This window comes from Chlorocebus sabaeus, chromosome 11 (genome assembly GCF_047675955.1).
Source record: "Chlorocebus sabaeus isolate Y175 chromosome 11, mChlSab1.0.hap1, whole genome shotgun sequence".
In the NCBI taxonomy this organism is placed as follows: Eukaryota; Metazoa; Chordata; class Mammalia; order Primates; family Cercopithecidae; genus Chlorocebus; species Chlorocebus sabaeus.
Genome location: NC_132914.1, coordinates 50,957,473 through 50,980,880, shown reverse-complemented (window position 1 = coordinate 50,980,880; position 23,408 = coordinate 50,957,473). Strand labels below are relative to the sequence as shown.

Sequence of the window (23,408 nt, the reverse complement as noted above, 5' to 3'; positions counted from 1 at the left end):
ATTCTGCTGCCTCAGCCTCCTGAGTAGCTGGGATTACAGGCTCTTGCCACCACACCTGGCTAATTTTTGTAGTTTTGGTAGAGATGGGGTTTCACCATGTTGGCTAGGCTGGTCTCGAACTCCTGACTTCAAGCGATCCGCCCGCTTGGGCCTCCCAAAGTGCTGGGATCATAGGCATGAGCCACCGCGCCCGGCCTATTTTTATTTTTTAAGACAGAGTCTTGCTCTGTCACCCAGGCTGGAGTGCAGTGGTGCAATCTTGGCTTACTGCAACCTTTGCCTCCTGGGTCCGAGCGATTCTCCTGCCTCAGCCTCTTAAGTAGCTGGGACTACAGGTGTGTGTTAATATGCCCGAATAATTTTTGTATTTTTAGTAGAGACAAGGTTTCACTATGTTGGCCAGGCTGGTCTTGAACTCCTGACCTCAGGTGATCCACCCACCTTGGTCTCCTAAAGTGCTGGGATTACAGCCGTGAGCCACCATGCCTGGCCTAATGTGTTCTTTATTAACTAATTCCTGTGGTAAATCAGAAAGGGACCTAAAAGATCATGGAGACTAGTGGTTCTCAATTACACATAGCCAAATTACTACTACTTCTTTTTTTTTTTAGAGATGGCCTTCTCGGAGGTTGCAGCGAGCCAAGATTGCGCCACTGCACCCCAGCCTGGGTGATCTGTCTCAAAAAAAAAAAAAAAAAAGTCATGTTGTGCAGGCTGGTCTAGAACTCCTGGCCTCAAGCCATCCTCATAACTCAATCTCCTGAGTAGCTGGGATTACAGGCACATGCCACTATGCCCGGCAAATTCCTTCATTTTTGAATGAGGAAATAGAGGCATTGAGAAGTAAAGTGAGTCATCTATGCCTTCAAATATGGTCCCTAGTTTTTTCTTTTCTTTCTTTCTTTTTTTTTGTTTTTTGTTTTTGTTTTTTTGAGACGGAGTCTTGCTCTTGTCACCCAGGCTGGAGGCTGGAGTGCAATGTTGCGATCTCGGCTCACTTCAACCTCTGCCTCCTGAGTTCAAGTGATTGTCCTGCCTCAGGCTCCTGAGTAGCTGGGATTACAGGCACTCGCCACCAAGCCTGGCTAATTACTTTGTATTTTTAGTAGAAACAGGGTTTCAGCATGTTGGCCAGGCTGGTCTCAAACTCCTGACCTCAGGTAATCCACCTACTTTGGCTTCCCAGCACTGTGGGAGCCATTACGCCTGGCCCCTAGTTTTTTCCTGTATCTCTTTTCCCTAACCACATACTAAACTCCTAAAGAGCAAGGACTGAGAGTTGTATGCAGCATTTTCTCTATAGTATTTCACCCAAGGGGCCACTCAATAAATGCCATTGACTACCAAATTGATGAATAGTCTTCTGTATTGGAGCTACAGCAAAAAGTTACAAGCTGAAAGGAAGATAGACAATGATGGTTATACCACATAAAGGACTTCTAGGCAAGGCATGGTGGGTTATGCTTGTAATCCCAGCACTTTGGGAAGCTGAGGTGGGAGGATCGCTTGAGCCCAGGAGTTCAAGACCAGCTGGAGAACATAGGGAGACCCTGTCTCTACAAAAATATAAATAAATAAATAACTTCTGGATAGTTGGAGGCAAACCATTAAACATGTGAGTAAAGATGGCTTGAGGTATTGCCTCCCCAGGTGAGCTTGGGAAAGGAAGATATACCTTCTAACGGGGCTACAAAACTGAAGAAAGAACACAAGGACTTTTGGCCATCCTGATTAGCTTTGGTTCTTATGATTATATAGTCAGTCCCTCATCCCTTCATGGTAACCATGCATCCCAGATTTTCTGGAACTTTCCAGTTTCAAATATTTACCTAAACCAGTGATATGTTCCAGGAAAGAGGAGACTATGTATCTCCATCCTCAGCTTTTCCATAGCTCTGTTCCATATTGTATCCATGCACAAATCTGTGCCCTTTCCAGCAAAAGACAAATGAGGGATGTAAAAATTAGGGTCATCAGGGCCGGGTGGTGGCTCACATCTGTAATCCCAGCACTTTGGGAGGCCGAGGTGGGTGGATAACCTAAGGTCAGGCGTTCGAGACCAGCCTGTCCAACATAGTGAAACCCCATCTCTACTAAAAACACAAAAATTAGCCAGGAGTGGTGGCGCATGCCTGTAGTCCCAGCTACTCGGGAGGCTGAGGCAAGAGAATTGCTTGAACCCAGGAGGTGGAGGTTGCAGTGAGCTGAGATCATGCCACTGCACTCCAACCTGGGTGACAGAGCAAGACTCCATCTAGAAAAAGGAAAATTTAGGATCTTGTACTGGAAATGTGCTCGGATTACTGGCAGAAGATAATATGGTTGAATAATGGGCTGAGCTGGGGGCACAATCCCTATCCTCTTCTTCTTAATCACCAGGGCTGAGATAGAAGAGATCAGGAGGATCAGTGTTGGGGGCAGTAAGTCACCAGTAAGACCATAAAATCCCTAGGGTTCCTCTCTGTCCCCAGGAGTTACTCTGGTTCTCCTTCCTCCTCCAGGCTCCCAGAGCTCCCTGCAGCTGCACACATTATTCCCCTTTCTTTGTCCTTTGGCTGCCATGAGTGAGCCCACTAGACATCGTATGCATCTTCTCCAAGAATCTGGAAGCAACTAGAAAGTCCTCTGAAGGTAGCACTTGAGAAGAAGCCCCCACAGCCTTCCTCTACCCAAGTTCCAAGGATCCTGGAGAGATGGGTTAGGCAGGCCTGAGCACCATCTAGAAGTAGAATGGAATGGTGGGTGTTGTCTGGCTGGACACATTAGATGTCTCTGTCTCCTCTGTTAATTGAGGTCCTCCTGTTATCCTGTGCCAGTGTTCTTGGATTCCTAAGGTCTCCTTATCTGGCAAGGAAGGCCTAGGGTCCAAGGACACTTTAGAGGGCTAGGTAGAAAGAGAGTGTGATCATTTATGGGTGTGTTAACTTGACCTGACCTCTGTGGTTCATGTGTCCCCATGATTGCCCCTGGTGTGACTGTGACATGTGGTATATGCCTGTGTCAGCCTCTGTGTGTCAGGGCAGGGGCTCCTGTGGTGTGCATATGTGTTGGGAGGGGGTGATGGTGAGAGTCTGGCTCCCTCTCCTCCTCCCCCATCCCTGCTCCCATCTGGCCTTGATCAGCCGGTCCCTGGGGAGGGAGCCGCGGTTTCGGATACAGGAAAATGTTCCAGGAAGCGGCCACTGTGCTGGGCCCTGCTCTGGCTCCCCCAGCGGAAATTGTTCCAGGAGGGAGGGAGGAAGGGAGTGTTGAGATAGTATTAAGGGAGGAGGGGGTTGGCTCTTGGCTCCCCTTTCCACAGGATAAAGCTGGATAAGTTGATAGGAAGCTCAGGTCAGCCAGGAACCTGGATGCTGCCACTGAAATCATTGAATGCAGGAAAATGGGCCAGCAAAAGAGGGTCCCCTTGACTATCTGCTTCTCTTTTTAAGTTTCAGGATTGGGACGAGGGTGGCCGCTGAGGGTCCCTCTTCTGGCCTTGCTATCATGTACACAAGCTGGAGACCAGAGCACCTGGGTCTTGTCTGAAAGTAGTGTGGCTTGGTGGGGAGGTAGGGGGCATACGATTCAGCTCCCTTTTCTCCCAACTGAGGGGGCTTTGAAGCTTGGATCCAGGACTGGGAGGGCTGCCTAATTGGGATAATGGAGGTTAATGGGGCGCCTGGAGGGGGTTGCCACGCTCCTAGATCAAAGGAGCCAGCTCTTCTCAGCCACCACAGCTGGAGATCACAGCTGGAGGGGGAGGGGTAGGGACTTCAGGCCAGCCAGCAGGGGGTGCTCTGGCCCTGGAAAGCCCGTCCTCTGCGTCTCTGACCTCCTTCTTCGCTTGGAAGGGCTTTTGCCTAGAGAGTGCGTTGGGGAGCGGAGGATACGAGAATCGGGGAGCTCTGAGATCCTGACTCCTCTCTGTGTGGGTTGATGGGAAGAGAAAGGGCATGAGAGACTGGCAGGCTGGGGTCAACGGGATGTTAGCACCGTCGGGACCTCGGGCACTGCAGGATCCGGAGGAAGAAGCCTGGATGCAGCCTCGAGAAAGCTACAACCGAAGACGCAGGACTCCAGTCCTGGGTTCGGGCGGCTGAGAAAGGACTGGGCCGGGCAGCGGGGGGCGCTGGCTGGGCGGAGGCGAAGGGGCATCCGGAGCTCCCCCGCCGCCGCCCCCTCCCCCGGGCTGGCGCTCCCTCTCGGGCTCTAATCGGCGCGGCGGCCGCAGCGGGCAGAGTCAGCGCCGCCAGTCTCCGGGACGCGACTCCCAGCAATTGTGGTCGGGACCGCAGATATGCAGCTGCCTCCTGCCCGGGCGCCTGGCCCGGCCGGCCCCGCCCGCGCCCCGCCCCCCGGCTGCCCGCCCCTCGGCCGCGCGGGGACACTGAGGCACGGGAGGGAGGCGAGATCCCCAGCGGCCCTGAGCCCGGCCTAGGCCGCGAGAGACCTCCCAGCAGCCCCGGAGCTCACGACCTGTCCTGTCCGTCTGAGGGTGCCTATCTCTCCCACAGCTGTGGCTGGGGGCTGAGACCGCCCCCATCCTGCCTCAGCTTCAACTGTGCTTCTTGCCTCCCACGTCCACGTGGGGTGGGGATGGATGGGGGACGTTGAATAGTGCTTTGAAATCCAGAGAGGGGCGTCCTATTGAGGCTGTGCGGGGAGGAGGTGGTAATGTTGGTAGCTGAGTTCCAAGGACCCTCATTAACTGAGGCAGTGGAAAAAGGAAGGAGGGGAAAGAGTGGGCCTAGGTAGGCTTAGAACTTACAGCCGGTTCCTATGTAGGGGAGGTGATGGAATGTGGGGGGGAGGGGGACATGGGTGAAAAGGGGGAAAGGAAATAGTTCAGGAGGGATTGGGGCAGAGGGCAGAGGCGGGGGTTCTTCTGGGAGACTGCAGGCCAGGTCCTCAGATACTGCCCTGGCCCTTCACTCTGTTGGCCAGATCCAGCAACTGTCAAGAGCCATTCTCGGAACTGAATAGACATACCTCTAAAATGCCTGCACGTCCTGTGTGCAAGTGCACACATCAACACATAGATCAAGGGAAGTCATCTGTGACTACTCACCCCTCACATCCAATTGGACACCAAGTCCTCTCCACCTCACATCCTCAATATCACCCCTTCATTGACTTATTTTTTTATTTTTAGTTTTTTGAGACAGTCTGGCTCTGTCGCCCAGGCTGAAGAGCAGTGGTGCGATCTCTTACTCACTGCAACCTCCGCCTCCCAGGCTCAAGCGATTCTAATGTCTCAGCCTCCCAAGTAGCTGGGATTATAGGCATGTGCCAAAAATTGGCACAGCCAATTTTGTATTTTTAAGTAGAGAAGGGGTTTCACCATATTGGCCAGGCTGGTCTGAAACTGCTGGGCTCAAGTGATCTGCCCACCTTGGCCTCTCAAAGTGCTGGTGTGAGCCACCGTGCTGGCCCCCTTCATTGACTTCTGCTCATCCTCTCTGCTACTACAGGCCACACCTTCCCACATCTTGCTTGGACTGCTGCAACAGATTGTTTCCTTGCCTCCAATTTTGCCCTTCTCCCAACTGTGACAATACTGATAGACACCATTTATGGAGAAACTACTAAGTGCCAGACACTGTGCTAAGAACTCTACATGTATTATTGCTAATCCTTGTAACAACCCTGGGAGGTTACCATATTACATTGTCCCTTTCAACAGGAGAGGAATCTTAGGCCTTAAAGGTTAAATAGGTTACCCAAGCTTGCACCATTGTAAATGCCTGATTTACCCAGAACCTCCTGGCTCTAAGCCCCTATTTCATTCTCCTCTCTGAAGTCAGTTGTTTCTCTAATATACAAGTATTCACCTATGTTGCCTTTGGATCAAGTCTAGGCCCCTTGCATAGCTGATTAGAACTTCTTCATCAGCCTGCACTCTGTGTTGCACTCACATTCAATTTTCAGCATCTCAAAAGTTGTTAATCCCTCATACCTCTGAGCCTTTGCATATACTCTTCCCCCTGCCTACAACACTCTTCCTTTTTTTTTTTTTTTTGAGACGGAATCTTGCTCTGTCGCCCAGGCTGGAGTGCAGTGGCCGGATCTCAGCTCACTGCAAGCTCCGCCTCCCAGGTTTACGCCATTCTCCTGCCTCAGCCTCCTGAGTAGCTGGGACTACAGGCGCCCGCCACCTCACCCGGCTAGTTTTTTGTATTTTTTAGTAGAGACGGGGTTTCACCATGTTCGCCAGGATGGTCTCGATCTCCTGACCTCGTGATCCGCCCATCTCAGCCTCCAAAGTGCTGGGATTACAGGCTTGAGCCACCGCGCCCGGCCCTTTTTTTTTTTTTTTTTTTTTTTTTTAAAGACAAGGTCTCATTCTGTCAGCCATGGTATGGTTTTTTGTTTTGTTTTTTGTTTTTGTATTTTTTGTAGAGACGGGGTTTTGTCATGTTGCCCAGGCTGGTCTCGAACTCCTGGACCCATGTGATCCACCCACCTCAGCTTCCCAAAGTGCTGGAACTACAGGCATGAGCCACTGCACCGGGGCCACACTTCCTTTTTTTACTTGATAACTCTGATTCGTCCTTTAGTTTCTTTACTTAGTCATCCTTTCTTCCAGGAAGTCTTCCTTAATTCCACCCCCCCACAACAACTGGCTTAGGTTTACCCTTTTGTCTCCTATAACATCCAATACTTATTTTTTATTTTATTTTTATTTATTTATTTATTCATTTATTTTTGAGATGGAGTCTCGTTCTGTTGTCTAGGCTGGGGTGCAGTGGCATGATCTTGGCTCACTGCAACCCCCGCCTCCCAGGTTCAAGCAATTCTCTGCCTCAGCCTCCCAAGTAGCTGGGATTACAGGCACCCGCCACCACACCAAGCTAAGTTTTTTTTTGTATTTTTTTTTTTTTTTTTTTTTTTTTTGAGACGGAGTCTGGCTCTGTCGCCCGGGCTGGAGTGCAGTGGCCGGATCTCAGCTCACTGCAAGCTCCGCCTCCCGGGTTCACACCATTCTCCTGCCTCAGCCTCCCGAGTAGCTGGGACTACAGGCGCCCGCCACCTCGCCCGGCTAGTTTTTTGTATTTTTTTAGTAGAGACGGGGTTTCACCGTGTTAGCCAGGATGGTCTCGATCTCCTGACCTCGTGATCCGCCCGTCTCGGCCTCCCAAAGTGCTGGGATTACAGGCTTGAGCCACCGCTCCCGGCCGTTTTTTTGTATTTTTAGTAGAGATGGGGGTTTCACCATCTTGGCCAGGCTAGTCTCGAACTCTTGACCTCATGATCTGCCCACCTCAGCCTCCTACAGTGCTAAGATTACAGGCATGAGCCACTGCGCCCGGCTCCCCAGTACTTATTCTATCGAGATACTTCCTACTCTTCTGTATTAGCTGCTGGTTAGTTTCTGAGGTGAAGGGATGAGTCTGTGTTGCTTGTTATCGCATGCCTAAGTCTAGCCCAGTGTGCTTGACACAAAGTAGGTGCTTTCTGAACATTTGTTGAATGAAAGAATGTTCTTTAGGTTCATTCCACATCTCAAAAATCTGTGCTCCCACGAAGAACACAGCAGGCCAGAGAAAGCGGGGAGAGGTGTGTATTTAGGATTTTTTTTTTTTTTTTAGATGGAGTCTCGCTTGTCCCCTAGGCTGGAATGCAGTGGCGCGATCTCGGCTCACTGCAACCTCTGCCTCCTGGGTTCAAGTGATTCTCCTACCTCACCCTCCTGAGTAGCTGGGATTACAGGCACATGCCACCACACCCAGCTAATTTTTTTTTGGCCAGGCTGGTCTCGAACTTCTGACCTCAGGTGATCCACCCACCTCAGCCTCCCAAAGTGCTGGGATTACAGGTGTGAGCCACCTCACTCAGTCTGTATTTAGGATTTTGAAGGACCATCCCCTTGAGTTGCTCAGCCTCACTCCTAGGGATGATGTGATCAGAACTCCATCACCCCAAGTTCTTCTTATGAAAGACGCTAGTATATTTCATGGATCAGATCCTAGGGTCATTTTTACAAAGGGTCATTTTCTAGAGATGACTAGGTTCTTACTTAATTCAATGTTGTCCCATTTTAGACACAGGCATCCAGGACAGGTCCCTTGTTTCAGAATCAGACCTCAGTCTTCCCCTCCCTTTCATTTTCCTCTTTGTCCCCTGCCATCCAGTTTCCTTCCTCCTCCTTACGTGGTACTTCTGTTTCTGATTCTGATCTGCCTCTCCTAAAGCTGCTGAATTATATCAGGGCTCAATATCAATGAAAGAACCCAAGGTTCAGGGAAGAGGGGAGCCAGAGCCAGTCCCAGAAGTCCTGCCTTGTAGCCCTGGTGCTGGAAGAGGGGATGGGGAGACCTAGCAGAGAGGAAGGGAAGTTGTAGTCTGTCTGTACCTGTAAATTTGTGTACATATTTCTTGGGATGAGGAGCTACTTTTCCAAGCTGTCCTATGCAAAGTTTGCCAGCCTCTTAAAAGCTTTCCTTCTACCCCGTGTCCTCAGCTTTGCCTCCTAAAATTGGATCCTCTTCCCCAAGTACGCTGAGCCTAGTGTCAGAAATGCTGGGTCAAGGCACTCAGCAGTCTCTAAATCCTGAGGCCATGAGTGGATGTTCCTTCAACCCAAGGAGCAAGCTTTCCTGGTCATCAGCCCCATTGCTCTTGGAAGACCCAACAGACTAGTAGCTGATCCTCAGGGTCTCTCATCTGTATGCCCACCATTTGTTTCCTCTTGTCTCTCCTGTGTCTTTCTGTTTCCCTGTCTCTGGGTGCCTTCTTCTTTCCTGTCCCCTCTATGTTCTCTGTCGCTGGAGTATCCACTGGAGACAAGGGCTGGGCTGGGTGCATGGGCGGGTAGTGGCCAGACCAGGGGCCCGGGACATGAGCGCAACTTTCCAAGCTTCTCTTCCAGGCCCCTGTGGTTGGGGAGCTCCACAGAGGGAGAGATGAGTCAGCGGGGCCGCAGAGCAGCGGGGGCCTGGGTGGGGGTAGGGATGCTGGGGTTCCCCAGGGCCAGGGAGTTTGCTGGGCCATCTGCGTTTCTGAACTCTGGTGTATGTGTGTGGAGTATTGGATCAACAGTACCTAAAAGTACACTGGAGCTTCTTATACTAGTAGGAGTTGGAGGCAGCAATTTGCAGGACTGGCATTGGCCTCCATATCACCCTTATCCCCAGATCCGTATAGGGAGAGGGGTTCCCAAGTGCCCTTTAGGAGACCTCAGAGATCTCCAGAGCTGTAAAGTTGTAATGATAGCCCTGGGTGTATGTATGTGACATTTGCCACATGTGTAGATGTGTGTGTTGATGGGTGTCTGGGAGTCCATGTGGGGAGTAGTCTAGGTGGCTGTGAGTCTGTACGATGTATATATATATACTGGTGTATGCATTTTTATGATTGGGGGTTAGGGTGTCTTGGGGTAAGCATTATCTGTACATGTATATATAAGTGTTTGTCAATATGGATGCCTGCATAGTACAAATGTGTATGAATTATGTGTCACCTTGTGTGTGTGCAAGTATGCAGATATGAATGTGTCCCTCATCAGGTATGTATTAGTGCATGTGTCAGTCTCTGTTTCAGTGACTCTGCTCACTATTCTCTGGTGATTCTCCCTAGGATAGTCAAACCTTCTATAACAGCAACAATGAAAAGTTGGGAGTCCCTTTGGACGAGGCTCTTAGAGACAGCCCAACCTAGAAGAGTGGTAGAGGGCGATGGTGTGGACGATGGAGGTAGCATTCCTTGGGAGTAGGGGGTACAGGTCTCCCACTCTCCCCAGTTTTTTTTTTTTTTTGAGATGGAGTTTTGGTCTTGTTGCCCAGGCTGGAGTGCAGTGGTGTGATCTCAGCTCACTGCAATCTCCACTTCCTGGGTTCAAGTGATTCTACTGCCTCAGTCTCCCGAGTAGCTGGGATTACAGGTGCCCGTCACCACGCTCAGCTAGTTTTTGTATTTTTAGTAGAGACGGGGTTTCACCATGCTGGCCAGGCTGGTGTCAAACTCCTGACCTCAGGTGATCCACCCACCTCGGCCTCCCAACGCGTTGGGATTACCGGCGTGAGCCACCGCACCTGGCCCCACTCTGCCCAGTTTTCATTCTGTTTTCACCCCACTGATCTTTCCAAAAAGATCTAAAATCATTTGGAGAACTGAGGCAGGTGCCAGATTCAACCCCCTCTAACCTAGAAAGCCCACCCTGATTCTCCTAGGGGAGGGCGGGAAGGGAGTGGTTCCTGTGGTTCAGCCCAGTCCTGGCATTGGGATATCAGAAAGGCATCATCCCACCCCTTCCTTCTGGGGCATCCATTCCTTGGAGCTCAGCGTCTGGGTGGCCGTGGGCGGAGGCTGAGGGGCCCCCAGGGTGGTGGGGGGTGGTGGATAGAAACCAGATGCCTAGGGGGTTTATACTGGAAGGACCAGAGCCGCAGCCTCTACCCGCCCCTGCCACATGGCGCCTCTGCCTGGGCTGCCCCACCCCCTGGGAGGCTGGGCTGAGGGAGGCCTGAGAGGGTGGAGGTAGGTCCTTGGTTAGGACTTCCAATTGCTGCCCCCAGCCCCTCAGGGCCCTGGGAAGGAAACTAGGGAGCTGGACCCAGGAACACCAGAGCCTCAGCTTGGCTGCAGGACTATTTTTTAAAAGGACATGGAGAAGTCAGAACCCAGGGGGTCCTGAGGGCAGCAACTGGGGACTTCAGGCAGCCCCTCTGCCTATCTTTGGCGCTGATCTCTGGTGAGGAACAGGCTCTGTGTCCAGAGGGTGTCCTATATTGACACATCAGGGGCCCTGGCTCACATCTTCCTGGGACTCTGCTCCTCCTTTTTATTTCCCAAGCACTCATAGGATCTGCCCCTTCCCGGGTAGGGTTAGGGATTAAAGCCCACACGGGGAGTGAGAAGGTGACCCTTCCTTCCAACCCCTCTCCCCAGCCCTGTCTGTCCATTCATCTTTCCATCCTTCCTCCTTTTCCCCTTCAGTCTCTTCCTTTCTTCTCTCATCTAATCTGAGTCCCAATCCCCTCCTCACCTGCTATCTCTTCTTTAGAGTCTAGACTTTCTCCTCTGCCTCAGTTTCCTGCCTGATCTAACTGGGCTTGGGCTTTTCTGCTGGTGATACAGAATTTCTCTAAAGCTTATCTTTCCCAACTTCTGAGTTCGGGGCCCCGGAAATCCATCTGGCACCTTAGTCTCAGACTCCCCCCACAAGGGGGAGACCGCGAGGTCACAGGGACACCCCACCACGGGCACTTCCTCTCAGGCAGACGGGTGGGGTGGCCCGTGTAATCAGCGGACACAATTATGTGCTATTTATACTCCATCCCCGCCCCCCCACCTGCCTGGCAACACAACACAACCACCCTCCTCCTCCTCCTCCTCCTCCTTCTCCTCCTCCTCCTCTGGACCTGGCTATGCCTCAGGCTATTTTCCCTGTCCTTCCCAAGCCATTGTCTCCCCATCTTTGTTCCTCTGGGCCTGTTTCTTTACCTTTTTAGTTTCTTTCCTGCTCTGTTTTTGTTGTTGTTGTTTTTGTTTAAAGCCACACATCTGGTCTTCTGTTTTCCTCTTTCCTCTCTCTTTCTTATACCTGGTCATATCTCTTCTGATTCTCTTGGACTGTTTCATTTGCTCTGTTTCTTCTTTTGCTGCCTTTTCTTTGTCTATCAGCCACCTGGTTCCCAAACCCTTCCCCTAAACCTTGGGTTCCCAGAGTTCCTTGGGGTAAATCAAATCATGGGGCTAGAATCCAGAACTCCTGGGCCCTACCCTGAAATTCGTCCCTGCCTGCTGGCGAAACTGCTGTGCAACCCTCCCTGGACCTCCATCTGCTCCTGCCAGCTACCAGCTTTTTCTGTGGAGATCTGGGAGAGCAAAAGGAGCAAGGAAGTAGGCACTCCGAGAAAGTGAGGGATGGTGTTGCGGAGTGAGGAGAGTGGAAATGATGGGGCTTTATTCCCCTGACAGGCAGAGCGGGGAGGGGGAGAGGTGTGTGTTAAGGAATAACCTGCAAAACAACCCCAGCAGGCTAAGCCCCCCTGTGGGAGAGCTGCCGGTTCTACCACTTAGCTGCCCAGTCCTCTCTCTCCCATAAACACCTCAGGGCCCAGGGCCCAGGTTTCAGGTAATAGACTTTTTGGGTTTCTCTTCTTAAGACCTTCCTTCTCTTATTTCCTATTTTGATGGGAAGTCAAAGTTGGGAAGTCCTTATTAAGTTATAACTTCAGTTCTTTCTGTGGAAGAGGGAATTGATGTATGGCAATGAGAAAGGGAACCCGGAGTTCCCAGGAAAGTCAGATCACTCAGGAGAACTGTCCACCAAAGGATGGAGATTAAACCCATGGCCTCTAAGAGATGGTAACTTGGTTACCCAGGGATGGTAACTGACAAGGAATGATGGCGGTTAGGGCATTTCTTTTTGGGGGAAATAATCCAAAGGGGCTACGTGTCGGCATGAATGAGTTGACCCAATGACCTTCTACCGCCACCCTCACTCCTGCCTGTCTTAAATTTTCTCTTCATCAACAAGATCCAGGTTCTGCCCCACAAAGTGAGGTGGGCCTAGGTATGACCTCCAAACAGTGAAACTGAGGCACTGGAAGACTGAGGGACCCCCAAGCCAATACCAAGCCTTTCCCAACTCTTCAACCCTTCCTCCAGGCCTTGCTCTGGAACCTACCTCAGTGACACTAAAAGTTTAGGCAGCAGAAACCTCCACCTCAGAACCTTCCATCCCTCTTCACACAACATACACAAACACACACACATGCACACACACACGGGCACGTACACACACACAGGGGCACGTACACACTGCTGTCCTGACCTAGAGGCAGGTGGGTGACTGGGGAAGCAAGCCTCTGCATGGTCAGCTGGGGCGGGTGTGGTGCGTGTGCCTCTAGTGTGTCACTGTGTGCATTTGCGTGTGTCTGTCTGTGTTCATTCATGATAGTGGCTGTACCCATGTGAGTGGTACTGTGTGTACGTGTGCATGCATCACCCCTGTGTTTGGCCATAAGTGTGTATGTCAGTGCGTTCCAGTCTCTGTGTGTGAGTGTCGTCCCCAACCCCCCATCCCCCCCCTGGATCTCTAATTAGTGGTTTGGGGTTTGTTCCTTTTCCCTCCTGTTCCTTTCCTCAACAGCGGCGGGCAGCAGCAGCCTAGGCAGCAGCAGTAGCAGAAGCAGCAGCCGCCGAGCAGCAGCAAGGACTCTGGAGTCAGAGTAGAACTGTAGGACCGGAGCCTGAGTGGGAACAGGAGTGGAGCTGGCCTGGGAGACAGCGGATCCCTTCCAGCACCCTCAGGCCACCCGTTTCCTGCACTCTCCCTGCCAGACCTCCAGAGAGGAGAGACTCGGGACAGCCAGCCCCAGGTTCCCCAGGTACATGATACTGGGGAGCTCTGGGAGGGGTGCCCACAGATGCCTATGGGACTGCTGCCACGTGTAGGACACCGGGGTCCACCATCCCTTTAACCTCTCCCCTCAGCAGCCCCCTCCGAGGAAGCCCTGACAACTTGCCCGTGTTGCTCTCCCCTCTTCCTGCTTCCCACCCCTTCCATGGGCGCCCCTTTTTCTCCTCTCCCTCCCTGATCCCTTCTTTGGGGAGCTCAGCAAATGGAGCAGGAAATTTGGACCCTCTGCCTCCCTCTCTCGCCCTCCTCATTGGATCCGGAGCCTTCTCCACTGGGAAAGCTGTAATTAGAGGGTGGATCCCTACAGACAGAGAGCAGCCCCCCACCCCCCACCCCCCACCCCGGTCCCTTCTAACTTTAGATCTCTTCTCTCCCATTCTCCCATTCTCCCTCCCTCTCCCTTCTCTCTCTCTCCCCGGCTCAGCTCTCTCCATCTGCCTGGCTCCTTGGGACCCGTTCCCCAGCCTCAGGATGGCGTCCTCCCTGCTTGAGGTAACTGTCCCCTCTTCTCCCCAGGAAACCAGCCACAACATTAATAGTCCTAGTCCTTGCCCACCTACCTCCTCCAACTCACATAGATAGTAGCTCTGGTGCTTGTCAATTCCAGGGGTCCTTCTGATGCGGAGAGAGGAGTGGGGTCCAAGAAAGGGGAAGCAGAGGGCAGGAGAAAAGGGAGGGAAGAATAGGGCCAGGGTTCAGAGGGCAGTGAAAAGAGGGTGAGAGGGGATTAGGTCAGAAGACGGCATGGACCCCTACCTAAGGTCAGCTAAGCACACTGACTGTGAGGAGTGGAAAAGGGATGGAGAAAGGAGGGGGAGGGGGACGAAGGGTAGTGAGGAGAGAGAGGTAGGAAATTCATAAGCTGGCAGCAGAGATAGAAGGCAGAGAGGACTGGCTGAGTGGGCACAGAGCAGCAACTGGGTATAGCTCTTTAGGGGTCCTGTCTCCTGGGACTTGTAGCCCAGGCAGGATCTTGCCTGGTTGTGTGGGGAGGGGGCTGGGCCTGTGAGCTGGTGTGTGGAGGAGAGGAGGCAGGCTATGAGAGAAAGGAGGAGGCCAGCCTGTGCATGTGGGGGGGCTGACCAGGGGAACTGAGCCCAGGCCTGAGAGGGAACCAAGGAGGAGGGACGGGGTCTGAGGCCGCTTGCCCGGCTCACAAATATTTAGCTTTCAGCCAAAGACAAACTCAGCTCTATTTTGGGAGTGGGAGGCTCCAGGGCGGACTGGGCCACTTCCCCTCTGGGCTGGGACCCCAGCATCCCTTGCCTCTGGCACTGGGGACAAAGGGAATTGGGGTACTATCGGGGTCAGGGTTTGGTGTCTTGAGAAATTTCTGACTCTACCATGGCTTCTAGGAGACCCAAGGCACAGAGTTGGGAAGGGAGGGCTCACAGCCACTCAGGGCCAGACTCCTCCCTGCTTCTGGGTCTCTGACACTGTTCTTCTGTCACCATCTCTGTCCTGCTTTCTAGGTCTCTCTACAGAAATTGAGGGCCAGAGGGCCCTCCCCGAAAGTCAGCCCCCTGCAGTAGCCTTGACTCTGCCCTATTCTTGGGTCCCACATCTCACTTCCCAGTGCCCTAGCTCAGACCCAGGGGTGCGGGGCCAAACAGGAAGCCGACTCACTCAACCTGTGGGAGAGGTGTGTGTATGAGAGATGGGGCAGGAGTCTTTTACCACCTGTGTTTATTGGCCGTAGTATAATCGTTAGGGTTAGGGTGCAGTCGAGTGTGCTCCGGGCTCTGAGAGAGAGAGAGAGAGAGAGAGAGAGTGTGTGTGTGTGTGTGTGTGTGTGTGTGTGTAAGTTGGGCCATCTGAGTGCTGTGAGTCCAAGTGATAAATGGTGTGTGCACAAGGCTGTGAGATAGTGAGTTTGTGGCTGAGTTTGGGGGAATAGCATGCAAGCCAACCAGATGGACACCATGTCCCTTGTCACACTCTGTATCCAGCCAGGGGTCTACCCACAGATGCAATGGGTGCAGACTGTTGTCCTGCCACCTCCCCAACAGACTCTATTTTGAGCCATCGTTGAAACACTGTGGTCTTGAGGAATAAGATGCATGGAAATCCTGGGTCCACCCAGGGCAGGGACAGTGTCAGTGGGCGTGGGCATCATGCCAGTGTTGCCAACGTGGCGCTAGTGCCTTGGGAGGGACTGGCCCAGAGGCCTGCTGGAAAGACATAGGATTGGGATAGTGCATGGCGAAAGGAGAGTGTCGTGGAAGCTAGGCTTTCATGTCCCCTCATTCCTGTGAGCTAGAGATGCCTGCAACACAAAGGCACACCAGTCCCTCCTATCCCTCGACCAGCTGCACCTAGTTTTTGGGTACCTGGGCCCTTAACTTCCTCCCCACCTCCCCAGGAACCTCTCTGCCTGGTAGGGGTGGGCTCTCTGGCAGTGGGAAGAACGTGGGGTTCAGAGAGGGAAGCAGCTGCTGCTTGATGAGGGGCTCACCTCAGCCAAATGAGATGCAGGGAACAGGGAGGGGGGAAGAAATGGTTGGGGGCCTAGGTGGGAAAGGAGAATTGGGAAGCTGGGAGAACGAAGAAACTTGGGAGAAGGCTGAGAAAGTTGAGAACTGGAAAATGGGAACCTAAGGCCAGTCAGCCCTGAGATGTCTAGTGAACATTTCCACTGGGAGGCCAGGCTGGGCACAGCACCACGAGCTCCCTGGGAGGAGGGGTCCCCCTCCCCTGCTCCACATCTGGGTGGGAGAGTTGGGACAGCTCCTATCTTGTTCTTTTTCCAGACACTCCCACTTCAATACTTTAATTCTGTTTGTTTTGTTTTAAGGGTGGTGGGGTGGAGGTCGGGAGGGAACAACTCGAAGGTGGGACTGCTAGGCCCTGGAAAGGGAGCACATTTGATCAGGTATGGGAACACATACTTAAAACTCTTAACCAGGACTCTTTCCCTGAGTTCTCAGGAGAGAACAATCAGCAGAAGGAAACTGAGGCTGTGGTGAAACTTCGCCACGTGCTCAGCCCGTAGCCCCCCCAGCCCCGGGGTCTGGTTCCTTGCTCCCCCTTCCCTGCCTTCAAGGGCCCTCTGGGCCTCCACTCCCCAGGGCTGGGGTCTCCTGTTGGCCTGGGGCTGGCTGCCTTCTTTCACCCCTCCTTCCCTCCCCACAGCTGGGTGGGGTCCCTGGGCTTGGCTGAGGCCCCTGTGGCCGCAGTGTGAGGGCCGGGCGGGGGACGGCGTCGGCGTTTTTAAAAATAAACCGACCGCAGGGAAACCATCGGAGCCGGGCTGGGCAGAGGGAGAGGGGGCGGTCAGGGGGGAGAAGAAGGGAGGAGTGGCCTGGTCTGGGGGTTTTCTGGGGCCCAGCACCATGGTGGTTTTCTCTTAGGTAGGAAGGCTGCCTTCTTCCTTCTCCCCCACTTTTCTTTTTTCTGCTCTTTTCTTTTCGTCTCTGCTTTTCTTTGCTTTTCTAGCCCAGTCTCTTTTCCATCATCTCTCCTTCTTAGTTTGTGTCTTTTTACCTTTCTGCTCTTTTAGGTCCCTGCCTATTTCTGCCTCTTTTTTGTTGTTGTTGTTGTTTTTGAGACAGGGTCTTCCTGTGTTGTCCAGGCTGGAGTGCAGTGGAGCAATCATAGCTCACTGCAGCCTCTAACTACTGAGCTCAAGTGATCTTCTCATCTCAGCCTCCTGACGAGCTGGGACTACAGGCATGCACCACCAAGCCCAGCTAATTTTGAAATCTGTTATACAGATGGGGTCTCACTATGTTGCCCAGGCTGGTCTCAAACTCCTGGCCTCAAGCAACCCTTCTCCACTTGACCTCCCAAAGTGCTGGAATTATAGCTACTTCTGCCATTCAATGCCAGTTTTTCCTCTCAGGTCCTCCTTTCCCCATTGCTATGGGTCTTTTACCTCAATCACTCACCCTACGCAGGTTCTTTGTGCCCCATGTCTCTGGGTATCTACATCTCTCCTTTGAACTCCATGTTTCTACCTCTTCTTTCTGCTAGGATTTCAGTCCTCCCCATCAGCTGCCTTGCCATAGCTCACCAACTGCTTGGAAGATCAGGGGTTCCTGGGAAACCCTGACTAGGAGGAACCGTGAGTGTTCACTGTGGTTAGACTGGAGAAAGCTTTTGGTGGCTCAGTTTGGGAGTCAACGGGACCTTTGAGAGAGGTAACTGCGCAGGAGGAGCAGCAGGTTTGCACTTGGGGAGCAGTGCAGGAGTGGGGACTGCACACACACCTCATGGCAACCCTAGGGCCCCAGGCCCACCTCTCAGATTGGCATCATACACATACTACATGCTAAGAGCTACCAGGCAGGTGTGAGAACTCTGAATTCTCGAGTTCTTTTCTCAGCTTTACTGGGAAAGGATCAGGCATATCAGTTTGTGAAGAACCCAATCCTCAAAACATGTTCTTCTAGCCCTTTCATACCCATATAACTGTATAGGGGTAGCTGTTGAGGGCATCTTTTTTGGTGGGATTCCCAGCAATGAATGAATGTCTATGCCAGCCAGCAATGCTGTAGGGCATTTCCTCCTTGGATGCCTTCCCCAGGGAGAGGTACCATGATTTCCTGAGAGGCGGAGATCTTGAGAGTGGTTTGGCATGGTAGCAGCAGCATGGTGGGCATTAAGAAGATATCTTTGCATTTCTTTTTTTTCTTTCTTTTTTTTTTTTTTTTGAGATGGAGTCTCGTTCTATAGCTCAGGCTGGAATGCAGTGGTGCCATCTTGGCTCACTGCAACCTCCACCTCCCAGCAATTAGTAGCCTCCTGAGTAGCTGGGATTACAGGCGCCCGCCACCACACCCGGCTAATTTTTTTTGTATTTTTAGCAGAGATGGGGTTTCACCATCTTGGCCAGGATAATTTTGAACTCCTGACCTCGTGATCCACCCACCTCAGCTTCCCAAAGTGCTGGGATTACAGGCATGAGCCACTGCACCTGGCCAGAAGATACCCTTGCATTTCTAAAAGACTCCCATACACTACATCCATGTCTTCCTTCATTCACGGTACTAGAAGGACTACATGTTAGGGGATACTGAGGCATGAAGCAGTGTGGCTGTGGGCCAGTGTCTTAGTCACCCCATTCCTTGCCTTGGAAGGGCATGACGGCTTTGGGCTCTTCCTGCCCTCTCAAAGGGGTACCAGCTGGCACCACGAAGCAGGAGGTGCTCACTGCCTGCTTGAAAGGCATTCTTGTCTCAGCCACAGTTTGGGCTTGGCGGCAGCCCTGTTCCCTCTCAATGTCCCAGTGTCTCCACCATCACTTCCTCTTGCTCCCCAGCCCGAGTCCCTGCCAAGAGATTCCTTACCAGGGACATGAGGATTGGACCTCAGGGAGACCAGACCACTGCCTCAGTCAGGAGCTGAAGCAGCGACAGGAAATGGAATATGGGGTATGGGATGAAGCTGGGAAAATCTGTCATGGGAGCAAATATAGTCCCCTAATACTTTCACCTTCTTCCTACACTGCTCTTCGAGCCTCATCTTTCCTCTCCAAGGCCCTGACCATGGCCTTGGTCTGCTCCAAACCTACTTCCAAGGGTCAGGATCCCCAATTCTCACTTCACCTAGCTGCTGTCTCTATCCTCAGTTCTTCTCACAGCCATTTTAAAAGAGCCCCTGGCATGTGCCTGTAGTCCTAACTACTCTGGAGGCTGAGGGTGGGAGGATCGCTTGAGCCCAGAAAGAAGTTTGAGGCTACAGTGAGCTGTGATGGTGCTATTGCACTCCATTCAGCTTGGGAGACACAGTGGGACCCTGTCTCTAAAAATATTTTTTTGGCTGGACGTGGCCGCTCACGCCTGTAATCCCAACACTTTGGGAGGCTGAGGTCAGGAGTTTTGGGTCACTTGAGGTCAGGCGTTCAAGACCAGCCTGGCTAACATGGTGAAACCCCGTCTCTACTAAAAATACAAAATAGCTCAATGTGGTGGCATGCGGCTGTAATCCCAGCTATGCGGGAGGCTGAGGCAGGAGAATTGCTTGAACCTGGGAGGTAAAGGTTGCAGTGAGCCGAGATTGGGCCACTGCACTCCAGCCTGGGTGACAGAATAAGACTGTCTCAAAAAATATATATATTTTTTTAAATGAAAAGAAAAGGCTGGGCACAGTGGCTCATGCCTATCATCCCAGCACTTTGGGAGGCCGAGGTGGGTGGATCACCTGAGGTCAGGAGTTTGAAACCAGTCTGGTCAACGTGGTGAAACCCCGTTTCTACTAAAAATACAAAAAAAATTAGCCAGGTGTGGTGGCAGGCGCCTGTAATCCCAACTACTTGGGAGGCTGAGGCAGGGGAATCTCTTGAACCTGGGAGGCGGAGGTTGCAGTGAGCTGAGGACACACCATTGCATTCCAACCTGGGCGACAACAGCGAGACTCCATCTCAAAAAACAAAAACAAAAACAAAAACAAAATGAAAAAGAACCTCCTGTTCCTTGGAGGCCCCTAGTACACCCCTAGCAACTCCAGAAAGAGCTCTGCTTCCTGCCTCCCGGGCTGGGATACTGAGCTGCAATCTTGGGCCTCTGCTCTTCTTCCCACGACTCCATGTGAGTCTGCCCTGAGGTCCAGTTCTCACTGGCCAACCTCTTTTACCTGTAATTCTCCACCCTCTTCAACTCTTCCCTGACCCCTCTGTTCTGCTGTGGATGTCTCTAGGTCACAGACCTAAAGTGTTGCCCTTTATTCTGCACCTCTCCTCCCCTCTCCCTAAGCAGTGCGTCCCTCTTTCCACAGGAGGAAGTTCACTATGGCTCCAGTCCCCTGGCCATGCTGACGGCAGCGTGCAGCAAATTTGGTGGCTCCAGCCCTCTGCGGGACTCAACAACACTGGGCAAAGCAGGCACAAAGAAGCCGTACTCCGTGGGCAGTGACCTTTCAGCCTCCAAAACCATGGGGGATGCTTATCCAGCCCCCTTTTCAAGCACTAATGGGCTCCTCTCACCTGCAGGCAGTCCTCCAGCACCCACCTCAGGCTATGCCAATGACTACCCTCCCTTTTCCCACTCATTCCCTGGGCCCACGGGCACCCAGGAGCCTGGGCTACTAGTGCCCAAGGGGCACGGCTCTTCTGACTGTCTGCCCAGTGTCTACACCTCTCTGGACATGACACATCCCTATGGCTCCTGGTACAAGGCAGGCATCCATGCAGGCATTTCACCAGGCCCAGGCAATGCTCCTACTCCATGGTGGGACATGCACCCTGGAGGCAACTGGCTAGGTGGTGGGCAGGGCCAGGGCGATGGGCTGCAAGGGACACTGCCCACAGGTCCAGCTCAGCCTCCACTGAACCCCCAGCTGCCCACCTACCCATCCGACTTTGCTCCTATTAATCCAGCCCCCTACCCAGCTCCCCACCTCTTGCAACCAGGGCCCCAGCATGTCTTGCCCCAAGATGTCTATAAACCCAAGGCAGTGGGAAATAGTGGGCAGCTGGAAGGGAGTGGTGGAGCCAAACCCCCACGGGGTGCAAGCACCGGGGGCAGTGGTGGATATGGGGGCAGTGGAGCAGGTCGCTCCTCCTGCGACTGCCCTAATTGCCAGGAGCTAGAGAGGCTGGGAGCAGCAGCGGCTGGGCTGCGGAAGAAGCCCATCCACAGCTGCCACATCCCTGGCTGCGGCAAGGTGTATGGCAAGGCTTCGCACCTGAAGGCCCACTTGCGCTGGCACACAGGCGAGAGGCCTTTCGTCTGCAACTGGCTCTTCTGTGGCAAGAGGTTCACTCGTTCGGATGAGCTGGAGCGTCACGTGCGCACTCACACCCGGGAGAAGAAGTTCACCTGCCTGCTCTGCTCCAAGCGCTTTACCCGAAGTGACCACCTGAGCAAACACCAGCGCACCCATGGAGAACCAGGCCCGGGTCCCCCTCCCAGTGGCCCCAAGGAGCTGGGGGAGGTCCGCAGCACGGGGGAAGAGGAGGCCAGTCAGACGCCCCGACCTTCCGCCTCGCCAGCAACCCCAGAGAAAGCCCCTGGAGGCAGCCCTGAGCAGAGCAACTTGCTGGAGATCTGAGCCGGGTGGAAGGTCTCCCACCCCAGGGCTGCCCTGCCAGTCTCTCTTGGCTCTCTAGACCACTGCTTGCCAATCACTCTCTTTACCCCATGCATGCCATCCTTCAGGGCTCTCTCTCTCCCTCTGTCTCCCTCCTGGTCATTCTGGGCTTGGGTATCTCCTTGCATGCCTCCTCAGCTCACCTCCCTTCACCATGAGACTGGCTTTCTGCAAACTCTCATCTCAGGCCCTCCCCTTGTGCCTGATTTCCGCACCCCGGCTTCCTAGACTCTGGCCCTGCCACACCAAAACACTTTCTTTCAATTTGGGCTCCCAACACGATTTCTCCGTCTCACTCCTTGACATGTACCCTTTCTACTTCTCAAGCTTATTTACTGCTGTCCCTCAGCCTCTAGGCTTCAGTCTTCCCAACTTCTTACATCATTGTTTTCCGTTCTCCAGAACTTTTTTTCCTTTTTACAAACACAATGATAATGATAATTTATTGCCCCCTGGTGGCTTCTTCATCAGGGACCATGGTTGGGGGATTGGGGTTAGTGACCTGGCCAGAGGCAGGGTGCCAAGAGGGGGGCAGACCAGCGGGGATCTGATCCCAAAGATGGGGTGACCCCAGGGTCAGGGAGGCTGCCCCCAGGCCTGTATATTTAACCCCTATGTACCAGGAGTAATGAATAGTAATAATAATTCTATTTATGTAAGTTATGATGACAGGTCAGGTAGAGTGAGCTGGGGAGGGAAGTGGATCCATTTCTACTAAGGATATTCTAGTCAAATGCATCTCTGTATAGACAAAATGTTAGTGGAGAAGATCTTGCCAATAGAATATCTATCATCAGGATCTCAGTTGATGGGGTTTCTCTTGTAATGAAGTCTCTACAAATTGGGTTAGCTAGATCTCTGCTAAAGAGGTGATGGGGTATCTCTTGATTAGGGGGATCCCTAACATCCCCAGCCCCAGCCAGAAGCTGTGAAACCTCAAGTCCTATGGAGGGGAGAAGTACTGGAATGTACCCCAGCTCCCTTGACCCCAGAGCAGGTTCTTCCACTGCCCCTCCCCTTAGACACCATGACCCCATCAGGTTAATCCCCTGTTGCCATGGTTATGGAGAGCTTGCAGCTGCCATCTTAGATGTGCTCTTTGGGGAAGCCCATCTAACAGGAGGACATTGGTTTGGAGGTGCACCTCCTGAAGAATCAGTGGGGAAGGCTTTCTCTGGGATCAGATTCAAATCAAGTATTTATTGAGTGCCTACTCTGTGCAAGGTACTGTGCTAGACCTGGTGCCTAGAAGCCCTGAGAAAGAACAACTTACAGAGCTAGGAAGACAGAGGCCCCCAAGCTGATCTGGGGGTGCATCCACACACCCCCACCCTGGGACTTCGGATGCTCCCATCTCCACCACCAGACTTTTAAAGCCGCTTCGTGCCTTTCCTGTAACTTTGGATCCTCCTTTTCTGTCCCCTGCTGTCTCAAGGCCCCAAGTTAAAGGGTTAAAGCCGCTGGAGCTTGGGGAGAGAACATTGTGGAATGGAAGAGATCATGCCCTTTGTGGAGTCTTTTTTTTTAATTTAATAAATAAAAGTTGAATTTGAAATTTTGTCCTGGTGAGAAAAGGAGAAGAGGAAGGGCGAAGCGAGGGCCAATGAGCTTTTTTCCCTTAGCAAATTGGGGACCACTCATGGGCGAATATTTTATTGTGCACGTTTGCTTATTATGCTCGCGGCGAAATAGAAATAGTTTATCTGCCGGGCGCGGTGGTTCACGCCTGTAATCTCAGCACTTCGGGAGGCCGAGAAGGGCGGATCACCTGAGGTCAGGAGTTCAAGACCATGCTGGCTAACATGGTGAAACCCCGTCTCTACTAAAAACACAAAAATCAGCCGGGCGTGGTGGCAGGTGCCTGTAATCCCAGCTGCTTGGGAGGCTGAGGCAGGAGAATTGCTGGAACCTGGGAGGCGGAGGTTGCAGTGAGCTGAGATCGCGCCACTGCACTCCAGCGTGGGCGGCAGAGCGACTCCGTCTCAAAACACAAAACAAAATTGTTTCTCGGTCATATCCTCTGGCGGTGTTG

The 23,408-nt window shown here is 52.6% G+C and overlaps 1 protein-coding gene across 1 annotated transcript; it reads left to right on the top strand.

Moving 5' to 3' along the window:
- Window positions 1-10,214: 10,214 nt before the first annotated feature.
- On the top strand, window positions 10,215-23,408 carry SP7 (Sp7 transcription factor). The gene is made up of 3 exons (XM_008003413.3): window positions 10,215-13,316; window positions 13,773-13,840; window positions 20,063-23,408. The coding sequence occupies exons 2-3, from the start codon at window positions 13,820-13,822 to the stop codon at window positions 21,335-21,337; spliced, it is 1,296 nt and encodes a 431-aa protein (XP_008001604.1). The 5' UTR covers window positions 10,215-13,316; window positions 13,773-13,819; the 3' UTR covers window positions 21,338-23,408.